At 44.4% G+C, this 18,069-nt stretch overlaps 1 protein-coding gene across 6 annotated transcripts in view; it reads left to right on the forward strand.

Moving 5' to 3' along the window:
* LOC145344150 (fatty acyl-CoA reductase 1-like) overlaps positions 1-18,069 on the forward strand; it is a 198,398-nt gene that overhangs the window by 103,626 nt on the left and 76,703 nt on the right. For all 6 annotated transcript variants that reach the window (XM_080191034.1, XM_080191039.1, XM_080191035.1 and 3 more), the window contains 2 exons: positions 7,657-7,823; positions 10,385-10,564. In XM_080191034.1, coding sequence (XP_080047160.1) covers positions 7,657-7,823; positions 10,385-10,564 — 347 coding nt within the window. The remainder of the gene's footprint in view (positions 1-7,656; positions 7,824-10,384; positions 10,565-18,069) is intronic.

Below are 18,069 nucleotides of genomic sequence, written 5' to 3' on the forward strand. Positions count from 1 at the left end.
ATCTACTAGCAAAAAAAGAATATTAACAAAACTAGTTGGTGGTATCTGTTCAATAGAATCCCTACAATACAAAAGGAGGCCATTCGGCCCTTCGAGCCTGCACCGACAACAATCCCTCCTAGGCTCCACCCCCGCAACCCCACATATTTAGGCTACTAGTCCTTCTCTCACCAAGGGACAACTTATCATGGCCAAGCAACCTAACCCACAATTTTGTGGACTGTGGGAGGAAACCGGAGCATGGGGAAGAAAGCCACGCAGACACAGGGGGAACGTGCAACCTCCACACGGACAGTGAACCAAATTGAAACTGGTCTCTGACACAGTGAGGCAGCAGTGCTAACCACTGTGCCACCATGCCACCCACAAAAGATAAAACTAAGCATGATAATCAGTATTAGCATGCTACTCTAATACTTTATATCATAGGGGTATGCAGATAAGATCAGTGATTGTCTTTGCAATCAACTAGCAGCTAACAATAGTATGCCTTTACGCAGCCCAAAAATAGTAGTTAAAGATTAATAATCATTCAATGGTGTGAAATGACTTTGATATAAATAATGATGAAATCTTTGTATGCCAAATTATATTCAGTGCTTTTTTGAGCGGAGCATAGATAGAGTTAGCACTAGTCAGAGTGCGCAGAGCAAAAGCTATTGGTTTTTTTTCTCCCGAAGGCATAGTATGTGAAGCTATTAGTCCTACTCCAAGTGTTGCAAGCAGGCAGAAATGGTAGTTTTGGGTTAAAATGAACCAATACTTCAGAATTCTGCAAAACATCTTTAACATCCTTTTTATGCCTTCTCATGACTGTTTCACACATAGTAAACTATGCAACGGCATTATTTATGTTGCTAATTAGGAACAAATTTGCCATAATAATTTACTAATCCTAGAAAGGACCTCAATTGCATCATATTCATCAGATGCAATACCTTTAAAATAATGTCCCATCTTTTTAGGTGCTTTATGTAGGTCTTTACTATCAATAATGTGACCGAAGTACTGGATTGACATCTGGAAAAAGTCACACTTTTCTTTCTTAATAAGCAGACCACGTGCTTCAAGACATTCCAATGTTGCTTCTAAATTATTCAAGTGTTCCCATTTGGTGAACCCTGTGATTAGAATTTTATTCATATAACGTTGTACACCAGAAGGGTCACTTAAAATCTGATTTATCGATTGTGAGAACAGGGCTGGGATGAATGTTATTCCGAAAGGCAATCTCTTATAAGCATTGTGGGCACAATCTTACTAGATTGGGCACAGTTTCTTAGCTCATGTAACCTTACAGGACCTGTTCTGCCGGCGAGGTCAGCTTCACACTTTTCTGGGAGCAAAGCCAATTTAAATATTAATAACATATTTTACATGTCATTAGTGAGTCCCAGATGGCATCGATCGGGCACACTCAGACTTGCTTCCTCACCAGTCAGTCCTCACATCGGCAAGAATCACAGCTGGTTTCTAGCAGTGGAGATGTGATAGCCTCGCTGGGGGGATTGAAGGACATTGAAGCCCCTGGGTGGTCAGGGGCATGGCTGGGCTGTGCCCATTAAATCACAGGACCTGCTTTTAAAGCAATCGTAACTATTTAAATAACACCTAAGACTAGCTGTAATTACTCAGTATTGGGCCAATGGACGGGCATAGTTTTCAGTTCTGTAATTAACAAAGGAACTAACAATATAGCTTGATAAATATTTACTATTATTATTGAAAGCTTCATGTAAAGGGACCTTCAAGCACAATATGGCATTAAGCCAAGTTGGAATAAAATCAGTATATTTCACAAGATGTAGTATTTTGAAAAGTTGTTTGAAGTGAGACAATTTATAGATAAAGCAGAAAAATCTGCTCTGAAAAGAATTCCTTCAGATAAATGATAGGCGCCAACATTTTATGCCATGTACTCTGCTCATCATCTGGAGGAATGACAAGTAAGTAAAATATGAATGACTGGAATGAGTAAAAATAGTAGTTCTATCTGGTGAAGGATGGGAACGTAGGCAAGACCTTACTGCTGATTGGTCAGGCTGCTGTGTTTATAATATGTTCATTTATGTTAGCATCCCTGCTGCTGATTGGTTGACTCTACAGAATGGCTGGTAATGCCTTTTGTTAGTAAGGGTTACTAGATGTCATGGTGGCACAGTGATTGGCACTGCTGCCTCACAGGGCCAGGGGCCCGAGTTCGATTCCAGCCTTAGTTGACAATCTGTGTGGAGTTTGCACATTCTCCCCATGTCTGCATGGGTTTCCTCTGGGTACTCTGGTTTCCTCCCACAGTACAAAGAAGTGTGGGTTAGGTGAATTGACCCCTTAGGGTCAGTGGGATTAACAGGACAAATATGTGGGGTTCAGGGATAGAATTAAGTTGATAGGGCCTGGGTATGAGTTGATAGGCCGAGTGGCCTCTTTCTGCACTGTAGGGATTCTATGATTCTGATAAAAGGCTGCTTTCTCAAGGGCCATAATTATCAAGATTTACAGAATGGAAACAGGCCCTTCAGGCCAACTTCTCCATGCCACCCGGTTTTTACCACTAAGCTAGTCCCAATTGCCTGCTTTTGGCCCATATCCTCTATATCCATCTTACCCATCTATAAGAACATAAGAACATAAGAAATAGGAGCAGGAGTAGGCCATCTAGCCCTTCGAGCCTGCCCCGCCATTCAATAAGATCATGGCTGATCTGTTGTGGCTCAGTTCCACTTTCCCGCCCTCTCCCCATAACCCTTAATCCCCTCTCTTATCAAGAACCCATCAACCCGCGTCTTAAAAATATTTAGCGAGGCAGCCTCCACCACTTCAACGGGCAGAGAATTCCAGAGATTCACCACCCTTTGAGTGAAGAAGTTCCTCCTCAACTCCGTTCTAAACCGCCTCCCCTTTATCTTGAGGCTGTGCCCCCTAGTCCTACTGTCTTTTTTGAGCGGGAAGAGTCTCTCCACCTCTATCCTATCCATTCCATTCATCATCTTATACGTCTCAATGAGATCTCCCCTCATTCTTCTAAACTCTAGCGAGTACAAGCCTAGTTTATTCAGCCTCTCCTCATAGCTCAAGCCCCTCAACTCCGGTATCAGCCTAGTAAACCTCCTCTGCACTCCCTCCAGGGCCAAAATATCCTTGCACAGGTGCGGCGACCAAAACTGCACACAGTACTCCAGCTGCGGCTAATCTAATTGTCTAAATACTTTGTTAAAAAAACAAATTTGTACTTGCCTTTACTATTGCCTCAGACAGCTCATTCCGGTTACTCACTGTCCCTCTGTGTGAAAAAATTGCCTCTCTGGACCCTTTTGTACCTTCCCTCTCTCATCTTAAACCTATGCCCTGTAGCTTTAGACTCCACTACCTTTGGGAAAAGATGTTGACTGTCTGCCTTATCTATGCTCCTCATTATTTTATAAACTTTTGCTGTTGGTAGATCACCCTGCCCTCGACGCGTCTTTTACGGCAATATATGATGGATGAGATACATCTCAGTTTGGACAATTCGATGTGCTGGTGGTCATTAAGTTGAACATATTTGGTGATAGCTGACCTGACCCATTCACTGTGCTTGAAGGAACCCCAATGCTCCTTGAGTCAAGTGTGTATACATAAATAATTTAAGCTGCTGCTGCTTTTAGTTCGCCCCACCCTGATTGTAACAGCCACACTTCTTCATTTACCGTTCTTCCATCTGGGACAGCCTGATTTTGGCCTGGTATTAACTGAGCTACATTTAAGTGCTCACGTGGTGCCTTGTAGCTTGCCAGCTTGAAACCAGTGAGGTCAAGGCCTCAAAATTGCACCTGCTTCTTCACTGCGGTTAGGGGCAATTGACTGGTGATCTCTGCTGACCCAAAATCAACCCCCTGACATCTGTTGCCTTGTGTGGCTTCACAAATCCAATTCACCTAGAAAACCCCCATTTACCAGGCAGTGAATTCCAGACAAGGAGGCAAAGAATGTTTCTTTGGATCACAACGTATTTTATACAGCCTTAGAATTTTCAGAGATAGTGAGTAGGAAGGTGACAGCCAATCCAAATCCACCAATGGAAGAAAGAATATTATAATAATTTCTTAATTCAACACTCTGTGCCAATGTTGCAATTGCATTGGAGCTACTTTGGTTTTTTTGCCTTTCCATTTGTCACACATGGCTAAACTCACTTCAATAGTTTGAATGTGATACTCACAGTGGCTTGTCCATTCACTTAAAGATAACCTTGTGCACTTTTGACTAGAGTTGAATACACTCAGCAAGTCTGAGTGGATTTCTTGACACCTGTTTCTGCGATGAGTCAAAAATTCAGTTTGAAGAATGATGTGAAATTATTAGTCACAGATGTTGGCAGAACATTGTGTTCTGATCAGTTTAAGCATGGGCTAGTCATCAGAAAGTTCTGGACTTCTGCCCCTTTTGCAGTAAGGTTCGGCGTGCCTGCCATACCGCAGCTACTTTTGATATTAGACCTGATTGTCCCTTTGAAAGCCTGGATTCCAAGAGTGCTCTTGGGAACAGTTAGAATCAGCAGAGATTCCATTTTAACTGGTTTCTTTAGCTCATTAAAAGACTGGCGGCTTTCATTGTTGGCTTAACGGTTTTAAATATCAGCTGTTACATGTTCACTGTGGTCTAAACTAATAATTGCTGTTTTTGCATCTTCCCTGCGCTCAGCCCATAACTGCAGTTTGGTAGGAATAATGGTAGGAAGGATTATTACTTACGTGGCGAAAAACTGCAGCAGGCGACAGTGCAGAGGGACCTCGGGGTCCTTGTGCATGAGTCGCAAAAACCCAGCCTGCAGGGGCAGCAGGTGGTCAGGAAGGCGAATGGGATGCTGGCCTTCATCGCGAGGGGGATTGAATATAAAAGTAGGGAGGTCTTGCTGCGGCTATATAGGGCATTGGTGAGGCCGCAGCTGGAGTACTGTGTGCAGTTTTGGGCGCCGTACTTACGCAAGGATATTTTGGCCTTGGAGGGAGTGCAAAGGAGGTTTACTAGGCTGATGCTGGAGTTGAGGGGGTTGAGCTATGAGGAGAGGCTGAATAAACCAGGCTTGTACTCGTTAGAGTTTAGAAGAATGAGGGGAGATCTCATTGAGACGTATAAGATGATGAATGGGATGGATAGGATAGAGGTGGAGAGACTCTTCCTGCTCAGAAAGGACAGTAGGACTAGGGGGCACAGCCTCAAGATAAAGGGGGGAGCGATTTAGAACGGAGTTGAGGAAGAACTTCTTCACTCAAAGGGTGGTGAATCTCTGGAATTCTCTGCCCGTTGAAGTGGTGGAGGCTGCCTCACTAAATATTTTTAAGAAGCGGGTTGATGGGTTTTTGATAAGAGAGGGGATTAAGGGTTATGGGGAGAGGGCGGGAATGTGGAACTGAGCCACGACAGATCAGCCATGATCTTATTGAATGGCGGGGCAGGCTCGAAGGGCCAGATGGCCTACTCCTGCTCCTATTTCTTATGTTCTTATGCAACAATATATTCCACACCCTAACCTTTCCTTCTCCCGTTTTGTATTCTATAAACAGTATGTTTTGACTGTAAAGCACATATCCCAGTGACTATATAGCACGCATTTCACTGTATCCCAGTGACTGTATAGTGCACATATTCACTGTATCCCAATACATGTGACAATAATAAATCCAAATCAAAATAACTGAATGGGACAAAGTAAAAACTAACATGTCTGCCCATAGTATACAAGTGACCCAAACAAACTCTTTAGAATAAACTTGAAGTGTCAATATTTAAAGATTTTGGCATGCATTTTTCCTAAAGGAAAAAACACTTCAGACTGGTATTCTTAGTTCTCATTTTTACTGTTTTTTTCCCTTTTGGATTGCAGTCAGTGGTGAAACAAGGCTCCTCACTGCTGACCTCTAAGAAAGCCTTGCTCAGACATCTCATGCTCCCTATGGCAATAGCTTTACTTCCCCTCAATGTGCAGTGGATTCTTTAACAAGGATGCCCAGTATGGAGCTGCAGGAATGCCATTAAGCTATTCAAGCAACCAGACACATTCAAGAATTCTCACAGATAGCTGGAAAATAAAAAAACGTTAAAATCAAATAGCCTTTAAAAACTTCTACATACCAAAAAATCAAGATGTACAGGTGTGTGGAGGTGAAAGCTAAAATATCATGGAAAAACTGAAGCAATTAAGCTTAACATTGACACTTAACAACATTCTTGTTTAACCACACCTTGTTCAGCATAATCCTTTTCACAATAGTTATCTCTCTGACCGCTGTTCAAGTTCTACAGGCAGCTAGTTGGACAAAGCATAATTTTTTTCTTGGAGTCCAGCAGTGATGCAAGAATGGAAAAGGGGAAGTTCTCAAATGATTAATCGATTGCTGACTCTGGGACATGGTGAGGGTGGGGAGATGGTGGGCATATGGTGAATAATAGACCGCAGTTTCAGGATTTCTGCATTAATCTTCACTTGCACTAAATCCTAAAGTTGTGTTTGGTTTTGGATGGATAAGGATGGCAAACACTATTAGTTCACAATCAGAGCCCTCCATCAAATCAAATTGGTGCTCTGAGGGTGAGGCAGTTGAGGAGTGTTTTCTTTATACTGATTTCTCAGCACAGTGGCATAGTAGTTAGCACTGCTGCTTCATAGCGCCAGGCATCCAGGTTCAATTCTGGCCTTGAGTCATTGCCTGTGTCAAATTTGCACATTCGCCTCCATGTCTGCATGGGTTTCCACTGGGAGCTCCGGTTACACCACACACACACACACACACACACACACACACACACACACACACACACACACACACACACACACACACACACACACACACACACACACACACACACACACACACAGTCCAAAGATGTGCAGAATAGATTGGCCATGCCAAATTGTCCCTTAGCATCTGTAAATTAGATGGATTAACCATGGTAAATGTGTGGGTTTATGGGGATAGAGTAGGTAAGATACTCTGTCAGAGAGCTGGTGCAGACTCACTGGGCTGAATGGCCTTCTTTTGCACTGTAAGGATTCTATTCTATGATTTTTATTTTTAAAGTGCCTATCTTAAGTCCGTCTATCTCTGGATGGTTAAAGCATCAGTGCATAGTGAACCGAACTTTGTGTTGGAAAACTGTTAATTAATAAAGAATGCAATTGTATTTCACTTGATCATGGATGGGAAATGGATTTGGAGATACAGAATGTCTAAATGAGTCCTGTCAGAAGGCAATTGAATGCACTAATATCCTGCGGTGTTCGACCCACCATTCGCACTGACAAAGTATAACTCCAGCTGTAATAGTTTGTCTTAAATCAGTCAAATTTCATGGAGGTTCAAAACTGAAATTACAAATACACATAACCCCATTAGATGATCATAAAAAAGATGGGTAAAGAATGGGGATGAGAAAAATATCAGCCAGGATTGAATGGCAGGACAGACTCAATGGGCCGAGTGGCCTAATTCTGTTCCTATGTCTTATGGGTAAAAAAAAATCATCTGAAGACTTTTAAGACCATAAGATACAGGAAGAGAATTAGGTCTAATTTGGCCTTATCATGGCTGATAAGTTTAACATATTGCTAAAATGAAGCAAAACTGCAATGAAAATTTTGAAAATGTTTTTCCTTTGATCTTTGTTTTTCCATTGCAGCTGTTTGACAGGGTGAGAGAAGACTTCCAGAAAAAGATCATTCCTATTGGCAGTGAGCTGATGCAGCCTAATCTGGCCATAAACTCAGAGGACACCGAACGGCTGCTCTCCTGCATTAATGTCGTCTTCCACTGTGCAGCTACCATACGATTCGATGAGCCTTTAAAGTATGTCCCTTGTGTCATCTTTGCACCCAAACTTGAAAAGCAAAAAAAAATTAAGTTCCGATTTCCCGTATCAGTAACTTTCAGAAGTTGTTGCTCGTTTTTGGCCATAGCAGTAATTGAGTTATAATTTATTGTGTTCACACAGCAGCCTTTTCCCCAGATTGGTGGAGGATAAATACAAATTTTCCTCCTCTCCAGTTAGCATCCTTGATTATTCAAGGGTCGCTATAAACCATGGTTTACGACCAGGCAGAGTAAAGAGGCAGGTCCCAAGTCTAACAGTGCCAAAATGGGAATTAAACCCCACAGTGCATTATTCCAAAACATACACAGCTGTCTCGCCGACTGGGCTAACTGGCCCCTCCAAATACAAATATTTATCAGGTTAAACTTTCTAACGTCTACTCTGCAGGTAACCCTTGTATTTACCAGTGTTGTAAAAATACTTGCAGTTTGATTGATAATGGCAAAAATGTTTAGTCCGAGATTTGATGTTTCATAGACAGCAGTTGGGTCCAACATCCACTTTCAATCTTATCAAATTTAAGAAGAAGTCTACAGTGTAGCAACGGGCCAAATCTTCCGATCTCTAGAAGATCAGAGACTGGATAAACAACTGAAGATGCACGTCAGGACCCTGTGGAAATCCTGATATGTGGTCCTATGTGAAAATTGCCTGGGAGTTTTAGTCTTCTGATGGGCAATTTTCCTGCTCCCTGGGACCTCCCCATGAGTGTCACTGACTCTGGGTTAGACTCAGGACAGTTCCCTGGGACTTATCCAAATAGTTACCCAGGAAATGTTAAGATATATTATAACCTAATCTCACATCTGGGTATGTCCACAACTGACCCATCCACCAATACCCATCCACCCTGATCCACCTTACCCCCTGACTACCCCACCGATTACCCTGATTCGACTATCCAACTCACCTACACCTCCAACCTGACCTGACTACAACCCCTTACTCAACCCACCTACCAGTCAATCACATGACTAATCCTTGACCTGATCCAACTACCTTTCACACACCTAATTGACTATACCCCTGATCCGACTATTATAGACCACCTAACTACCTCCCCCCTACTTGATGAGTCCCCTATCCATTCACCTGCCTACTGACCTATTACCTCACCCTGCCCATTTGCCCACCCACTCACCTTACCACCAACCTACTCGCCCACCTACCCACTTATTGATCTACCAACCTGTCATCTCCACACCTACCCACCTCACTCTTACCCACTTTACTCACCTACTCAAGTATCTACTCATTCACCTGCTTGCACACCTCATTCACTCATCCAGATACCCAGCTCACCCACTCAGCAACCTAGCCACCTATGCACTCACCCACTTATCCCCCCATCCATTCACGGCCTGCCTACAAATCTATTTACCCACGTACTCACCCTATCCATTCACTCTCTGCTGACTTGTCCATATATCCACTCATCCGTTCACACATCTCTTCACTGACATTCAGAGCCTTAAATGTACTATGTGGCAGCTAGTGCCATTAAAATGGCGCAAATCATTCCCCCAATCTACTCCACTCCAATGGAGTTCTTCAAGGGATGCTGCTGTACACATTTCTTTGACTTGTTGGATTGAAGGATCCCAGAAGAAATGCGCAGCAATGAGCATAGGATCAGGAGAATCTTCACCCACAGAGGCAATCAATTCAACATTATTGCTGCTTGGAAGATTCAGGCCATTGTGCAGCAATTAGTGTATCATTTACTTCCAGAATTGTTTGGGAAAGGAACCCTCCAAAGTTAACATTGCAAAATGCTTCTTGTACCCACTGTTGAGGAACATGATCAGAACAAAACCCGGTATAAGCTAGCTTTTAAATTGGAAGCTAACCACTCCATACTCTGATTGTTCATTAAGAAATCCAACAATCCCTTCAGGCCCATAGAGATTTCCATATTTGTGCTTGCACCATGGTGGTGTAAAACCAACTTTTCCCCCTATTTCCTTCTATTTACAACTTGCCAGGCCTTGAACCTCCTGCAGAGGGGAGGCTTGTGTGTGACCTGCTGTCGCTGTTCTTCAGCCAGCTGTTAGAAAGGCGCACGACAACACTCCAGTGAAAAGCCACTGTCAAGCTTTGCATCCCACAGGAGAGGCACGGTGAAAATCTTGATTGGTGGCACCTCATAACAGCCCAATTGAAATCCCACCCTCAGTGGAGTAGGGGAATTGAGTTTACTTTTTACTGTATGGAGCTGTCTGGTGTCAACGAGCCTGTCTATACTGTCAGATGTTTCCTATGTTTACTGCTTTACCACATTGCAGATGGATTGATAGTTTCAGAGTGCTATCGCATCTTTCGGGCTGTGACTGTGCTGACAAGTGCATACACCCATGTTTACAAAGGCATTCTTTTAAGAAGAGGAGATACGTTTTGCATGCTAGCAAAGCCCCATGTAATTGCAAGAAGATGAAATGTTGAGTTTAGACTATTTGCCAATGCACTTATTTGCCTCAGGCAGGGATTGGTTTTCCCATTCTGTGATCCTGTTTTCCTTTGCCCTTGCCTTGCACAGACATGCCCTGCAGCTCAATGTGGTCGCCACACAGCAGCTCCTATTGCTGGCCCGACAGATGCAGAAACTTGAAGCCTTCATCCACATCTCCACCGCTTATGCAAACTGCAACCGGAACCACGTAGAAGAGGTCATCTACCCTCCGCCTGTAGAGCCAAAGAAGCTCATTGACTCTTTAGAGTAAGCCTCCTTTTATAATTGTTTTATTTTATTTAGCTTATCCACTCCCCGCTCCCTGCCCACTTTATCATATCTCAGGAATTCAAATATGAAGCAACCTTGAAAGATGCAACATAGAGATCAGCAATGTAAAGTTGGTACATTAAATGTTTTTGTTGTTGATTTGCAATGCAAAGTAAGAAACAAGCTACGTGGCCGGGATTCTCCCAAAAAAATTCTAAAATGCCAAATTCAGGTAAAAACTGGTGTATCTTGTGCTGGTTTATTTAATGGGCTTTTCAGAATGAATCTCCTACACTGTGAGCCCTGCAGAGTGCCCTCGCGAGATTCACCATGAAAATCTGTGCGCTGGCCCTATTCCCGCTGGAGAGGCCGGCAGCATAGCGCTGAGCGAGCTATTGCGCATGTGCTGATTTGGCATTGCGGAGATCGGCACATGCACAGTAGTCCTGCACTGCCAGTCTCCCAATCACTAGCCAGCACAGCATCCCTGCCCCTCCAATCCCTCAAGCCCCAGGCTGGCTGGCCTCCCAGATGTCTCCAGGCCAGGCCTGACATGTCCACCTACCTCCCGATCCACCTCGATTCTCCCATGAAGGCCAGCCCCGATCAGCCCCTTCACTCCCTCTACCACCGATCCCAAGTGCAAAGTGGCAGCAGGATCCCCAACCCAACCAATCTCCCCCCATATGCCCTGCTCCCTTGGCACTGCCTGATGCCCAGTGGGTGGTGCCAAAATGCCCCTTAGGCATTGCCACTTTGTTCCTTGGCAGAGTCAGGAGGACAGGCTGGCACTGCACAGGGGCATCCCTTCTTATCCCCTCCTGGCCTGTTTGACCCCCCCTTCACTCCAGCGGGGTAAGGCTGCCGGCTGCCAGCTCCCCGTTAGTGGGGAGCAGTTGTAAACCTGCTGGAGTGAACCACTCCTGGCAAGGGAGGAGAGGCTAGTGGGCCTGGATGATTCGGTCCAGGGCCCGCTAATGATATTTAAATGGCGATTTCAATATGCAAATCAGGTCGGCGCCGATTTCCAGTGTGGAGCTGACAATGTTGGAAATCCGGGTTCCAGAGACCATAGAGGCTGTGGCGACCAGCAGGGAGCTCACTAAACGGTCTCTGCTAATGTCAGCCCGCTGCATTGCTAGAGTAGCACAGCGGGCTAGGAGAATCACCCTCCTTGTCTTTTTCATGTTACTTTAGTAAGTATGTTATTGGTTTTGTGGCAAATGGTAACATCCCTACCTCTGGGTGAAAGTCTCACTGGGTGGCCATGAGAAGGGTCATAACATGGCCAGACAGACCGATGCAATAAAGAGTGGGAGAGTTTCCTGTTCAACCAGAGTGCAGAAGGCAACGGCAAAGCATTGCAATACTCTTCCCAGCATAATTGTGAACCAATCAAGTGCAAGTCCATGGTCGTCAATGTCACCTTAGGGCGTGGAACCCATTGAGGAGGAATCATATTTTATAAAGTTATGTTCATTCTGCAAATCCTGAGGGCTTTGTTTTTGATAGGACAGGTGGTGAAACAACTCTAAACCCTCCCTATTCCGGCACACATCAATTCAGCTTCACAGAAAAGCTGGATTTAAGCGGGTTAGCTTAACTTCTGGGCTTCAAGTCAATCAAACATTTTTAAGATGCAGGCAGCCTGGAGGGAATGAATGAGTAAAGTATAAGGAATATATGGAGAGACTTAGAAGCTCATAGATAGTACTAGTTTTACAGAGGGCTGTAGAGGCTGGGTCATTGAGTATGCTCAAGGCTGAGAAAGGCAGAAAGGGAATCAAGAGTTATAGGGATTAGATGAGAAAGTGGAGTTGAGGATTATTCTGTTAGAGCAGACACGATCCCATTGAATGGCAGGGCAGACTCGATGGACCGAATGCCCTACTTCTGCTCCTACATCTTATGGTCTTCCACAGTGAGCTACATCAATAAACAGTGCAAGAGATTTCACTGAAGATAACCTAATAACCCTGTATTCAAATTCCATGGAGGTGTAATCTGTGTACAGTGTCAGTTATTCTGAATTGTTGATATTATTGATTCTAGCGGCTGGATTTTGCCTGTTGAGGTGGGTTTGTTTTTGGGTTGCAGACTCAGCACTGCCAGGAAGCGGACAAATGTTTCCGATTTTACTGGTGGCTAGGGGTTAGTTGCATAGGGGTTGGAGGTGATGGCCAGCTCATTGCTGGTGGTGGGAAGTCTGGAGAGCTGGAATGGAGATGGGACACTAGGGAAGTAGATCACATTCTGATCCGGGCTACCTGGGCATGGTTTCTAAAAAAAATGAAAGCATCTGAACCTTCAAATTGGCCAGGGCAGATGAAGAGCTGGAATCTGAGATAGAGTAGAGAAATATTAGTGTTATTAAAATGTCATTATGTGGAATAAATTTTCTTTAAAAGGTCCACTTTTTTTTTCACTCCCAAATAAAGCTTTTTCCATGCTTCTGACCCTATTGCCAAAAGGTTAGAAATGTTCAGCTTTCAAACACCGCCCACCTCAATGAACGTTTTAAAAGGTCAGCTCTTAGGCAATTGCTTAATTACCTAAATGTACCCAATTAATGGTGCAGACAAATTAACTCCCTGCCCAGCCCTTGCACTGCTCCTGCTCCCAGGACTGTTGGCAGGACTGTAAACAAGAGTGAAACATTGTCGCACATGATACTGACGCCAGTTTTTCTTGTCACCCATCTCCGACTGACCCGTTTCCCAGCAACTGGCTCTAAATTGGCAATTCAATAAAATCGGACATGCTTGTGATCAGAACTGAGTGGCACCACCAGTCCTTTTCACTCCCAAAATGTGACCAGCCACTCTGAAATCAGGATTGTAGTGATTCCAAAGCCAGCACTGTGCTCTCCAGTGCCATCTAACTGTAGCATCAACTGTGTCTACAACATATTGGGAACACATTCATTGGAAGTTAAATAAGCAAGTGTACCAGTACACCTGTGGATGCCACTAGCTTTACAACACAGAGAGTACAATTCACAACGAACGTGTGATTGTGTTTCACACGGCAGACCAATTCTCCTTTTGGAAACAAAGCCCATCCTATCTGTACCTGCTGGAAAAGAGACACCCATTTTGTGTCTCAGGTGAAAAGGACCTACAAGATGGGAATTGCAAAAATTATTAAAGTATAAGACTGGGTTGTGGGAACTATATTAGATGTATATCTCTGTATTGTCTGGTATGCTTATTATCTGAGGCTGGATTCGAATCCCAGTTTGGGTCACTGTCTGTGTGGAGTTTGCATGTTCTCCCCGAGTCTGCGTGGGTTTCCTCCGGGTGCTTCCGTTTCCTCCCACAGTCTGAAAAACCGTGCTGATTAGTTGCATTGACCCGAACAGTCACTGGAACGTGGTGACCAGGGAAATTTCACAGTAACTTAATTGCAGTGTTAATGTAAGCCTTACTTGTGACTAATAAATAAACTTTAATTGAATGTACTGAAATAATTGCAACCACAAAGGCAGCTCTCGTGAACTACAAGCAAGTCCACAGCAAACAAAGATTAGGTGCACTCAGAGCTGCTGGAATCAAGTCTCAGCAGACTGTCGACCCTGCACAGTTTTATTTGTTACAGTGGAGCAAAGGGGCCGCTTTCAAGTCAGCAACGGGTCAAAGCAGGGCTGAGTCCGGGCACCAACTCTCCTTGGTACATTTTTCCCCATGTTGTATATTTTTGGTGACTCAAGTGACAGTGTCTACCTGCTTGTCAGAGCCAAAGGCAAGCTGTTCAACCTTGACAAGACTGTGTGCCAAGTCCAAAAAGCGTAATGTCCAATTCACAAATTGCTGTTTGCTGATGGTGTTACACTGGCATCCCGTACTGAAGTTCACTCCAACAGCTTGTAGATCAGTTCCCCTAGGCCTGCAGGGGGTTTGGACTGACAGTCCGAGTCAGGGACCGCAGAGTTGTGGGCCAGGGTGTAGAGACTCCACCTTTCACCAACAGCAGCAACCTCACTTTGACAGCTTTGCATACGTTGGATCAACAGTTACTAGAACCCTGCCCCTTGATGCCAAAATCAGCAGTAGGATTGGCAAGGGCACAGCAGTCATGTCAAAGTTGAGAAGTCAGGTGTGAACCAACAGCAAACTAACCAAAAAGTCAAAGCTCCGTATGTTCTCAGCACGCTCCTTAATGCAAGCCAAGAAAAGCGGCTGAACAGCATCCAACTCTGCTGCCTCAGACAAACGCTGGCACCTCCTGGCACAACAGAGTGCCAGATATTAAAGTGCACCAGCGTGCAGGGATGCCCAGCATGTTTGCCCTCTTGAGCGGTCAGCCACTTTGTTGGCTGGGTCATGGGAGCCAAATGGATGATATGCTGTATGGTGAGCTTGCTATCAGCATAAGACCAACAGGTAGCCCATATCTGACACAAGGATGTCTGCGAGCGAGACTCTTCAGGTTGCCAGGGATTGAAGCTGATGCATGGGAAATCCTCGCTGCTGACCGGAATGCCTGGGGACAAGCAGTCAGGAAGGGTGTGGAGAAAGTAGAGGACAAAAGAGATTCCCAGATGACAACAGTAAAGAGAGCCCACCGAAAGAGGAAAAAACAGTGGTTAGCACTGCTGCCTCACAGCGCCAGGGAGCTGGGTTCAATTCTAGCCTCAGGTCACTGCCTGTGTGAAGTTTGCACATTCTCCCCATGTCTGCATGGGTTTCCTCAGGATGCTTCCTCCCGCAGTCCAAAGATGCGCAGGTTAGGTTGATTGGCCATGCTAAATTGACCCTAGTGTTAGGGGGATTAGCAGGATAAATGAGGGTTACAGGATTAGGGCCTGTGTGAGATTGTGGTCAGTACAGACTCAATGGACCAAATGGCCTCCTTCTGTACTTCAGGGATTCTATGATTCAATGGGCTGATGCGGTTTCAGTCTGTAAAGGGTGAGTACTCACGAATCAGCCTCTACAGCAACTACAGATGATATTCAATACAGAATCCTGGGCACAGTCCACCATCTCCCAAGACAAATAGATGTCAATAAAATAAGGTAATCTAATGAGGTTTCATAGAATTAATGAGGATTGAGTTGAAACATGCTGGAAGAATTTTCATAAATCTTTGAATATGGAATAAGGTGGAACCCGAGTTTATCAATATGTATCATCCACAGGACAAAAAAGGTAAACACACTGAGTGCTGGCTATTCAAAGACATTTTGAACATAAATCACATCTCCTTTTAAATTTTGTTTATCTTTGATTTGTATTTGTCGAAGGATGAGTAAGAATTTTATTTTAATTTGGCACAGAGTTCAATATTTGAGCCAAATAAAGCATACTCCTCCTCAGTGCCCTTGCTAAGCGTGGCAATTGTCTCTTTAATGGCAACACAGCAGAGAGAGTCACCTGCCTTGGGGAACTGAGAGTGGGTAATCACCTTAGGGTCTGGAGTCCTCTCTTAGACAGAAGACAGTCTGAAGGCATGTACAAGACATGTTTCGGGGCAGGGTAGCTGGAGGGCTGTCAGCCTTTGTACAATATTTCCCCTTGTCAATAAATACTTTTGGTGTTCCTGACAAGTCTGTGAGCCTCATCAACATGTTGCAGTCTGAGACTGGGCCTTCTAAGAGGGTATTCTGCAAGTTCAGCAATCTTTTGTCAGCCATAATGCAGTCATAGAGGTAGCACTGCACAGGAAAGCTAAACCAGGCGATGATATCTATAAGATAGGCACTAAGAGAATGCACAATTGGGCATTTATACTCCCAATGCCCAAGGTAACAATCTGTCCATAATGTTGCCTGGGGTACCTGAAGTATGCATGTCAGCATAGTCTGAAGTTTAAAGTTTATTTATCAGTGTCACAAGTAGGCTTATATTAACACTGAAATGAAGTTACTGTGGAAAAACCTCCAGTTGCCACACTCCGGCACCTGTTCGAGTACGCAGAGGGAGAATTTACAAGGGCAATTGCACCTAACAGGCGTGTCTTTCGGACTGTGGAAGGAAACCCACACAGATACGGGGAGAACATGCAAACTCCACACACAGTAACCCAAGCCAGGAATTGAACCCGGCGCTATGAGGTGGCAGTGCTAACTGCTGTGCTCACTGTGCTATCAAAAATATAAACACAATACGGGCGACACGGTAGCACAGTGGTTAGCATTGCTGCTTCACAGCACCAAGGACCTGGGTTCAATTCCTGGCTTAGCTCACTGTCTGTGTGGAGTTTGCACATTCTCCTCGTGTCTGCGTGGGTTTCCTCCGGGTGCTCCGGTTTCCTCCCACAGCCCAAAGATGTGCGGGTTAGGTTGATTGGCCACGCTAAAATTGTCCCTTAGTGTCCTGAGATGTGTAGATTAGAGGGATTAGCGGCTAAATTTGTAGGAATATGGGGATAGGCCTGGATGGGATTGTGGTCAGTGCAAACTTGATGGGCCAAATGGCCTCCTTCTGCATTGTAGGGTTTCTGTGATTTCCAGAAATACCACCATATTTACTGCCCAATGTTTGAAATATGTCAATACTAACTCCTAGTCATTGATTCTTAACTATAATTGTGATTTGAAAGCCAGCTCACTTTGCATTAACTTTTGCTACTGGGAAATATAGTCAGTGATGATCTGTACAACTCTATGCTCAAACCAATTCAGATCAAATGAAATGATTTGAGCCGGCTTTTGTATCACTGAGTGTTATACTTGATATAAAGTGCAGTATCCCATAACAGGAAGGTTTGTTCAGGGTCTGATGGAGATTGATCATTTTAGACGACACATGGGAAGGAATGTCCCTTTAAACTTGAAGCTGACTGATACACAATGCTTACTCTACAATTCTTACAGTCCTTTCCAAGCACAGAATTATCACAACAGGATTAAGTAGGCTCTGCTGTACCATGCAGAAAAGGAGTGGGATCTTATCAGATACCCAGAGGCAGCTCTGGAGGTGGGAGGGCAGGGAGTTTCTGAAGGTTATGAGTTGAGTCATTAATGCCACGTGTAACTGAGTGATCTTGCCCAGCAGTGACGTGTGACTAATTAAGATCAATTAAGTGTCTACCTGAGGGAAAATTGGCAACGCAGTAGGGATTGTTCGACAGCAAACAGTTCCCCCGTTGAGTCCAAAACCTGGTAGAGGCCTCTCAGTGGCAGGCCAGGGGATATAACACCTCCTTTCAACCCCCCTCATCTTGTAGCCAAGGATCACAGCTGTAGCCAGAGCAAATACTGTGGAGGGGTTTCCCATCCCCAGCAACAGTCTGACAGCTGTGGCTGCACTTTTGTTTTTAAGATTTCAGAAGTTTTCAGAGGGTGTAAACATTTTGAGGTGCCTACACATTTCGTCACCTATATTGGCAGTGGCCTCCTCCCCTAGCCTGGCCTGCATTTAAAAATATTGTTGGTAAGATTGCACCTAAGGTTCGAGTTTATTCTAAATTCTAAAATAAACAACAAGGATGATATTTAATGGAGCAGGCGGGAATCTTGCCTGCCAGCTGGAGAGCTGGTGACAGCCCTGTGTTACCTC

This window comes from Carcharhinus amblyrhynchos, chromosome 6, assembly GCF_965287045.1.
Source record: "Carcharhinus amblyrhynchos chromosome 6, sCarAmb.v2.hapA, whole genome shotgun sequence".
Taxonomy (NCBI): Eukaryota; Metazoa; Chordata; class Chondrichthyes; order Carcharhiniformes; family Carcharhinidae; genus Carcharhinus; species Carcharhinus amblyrhynchos.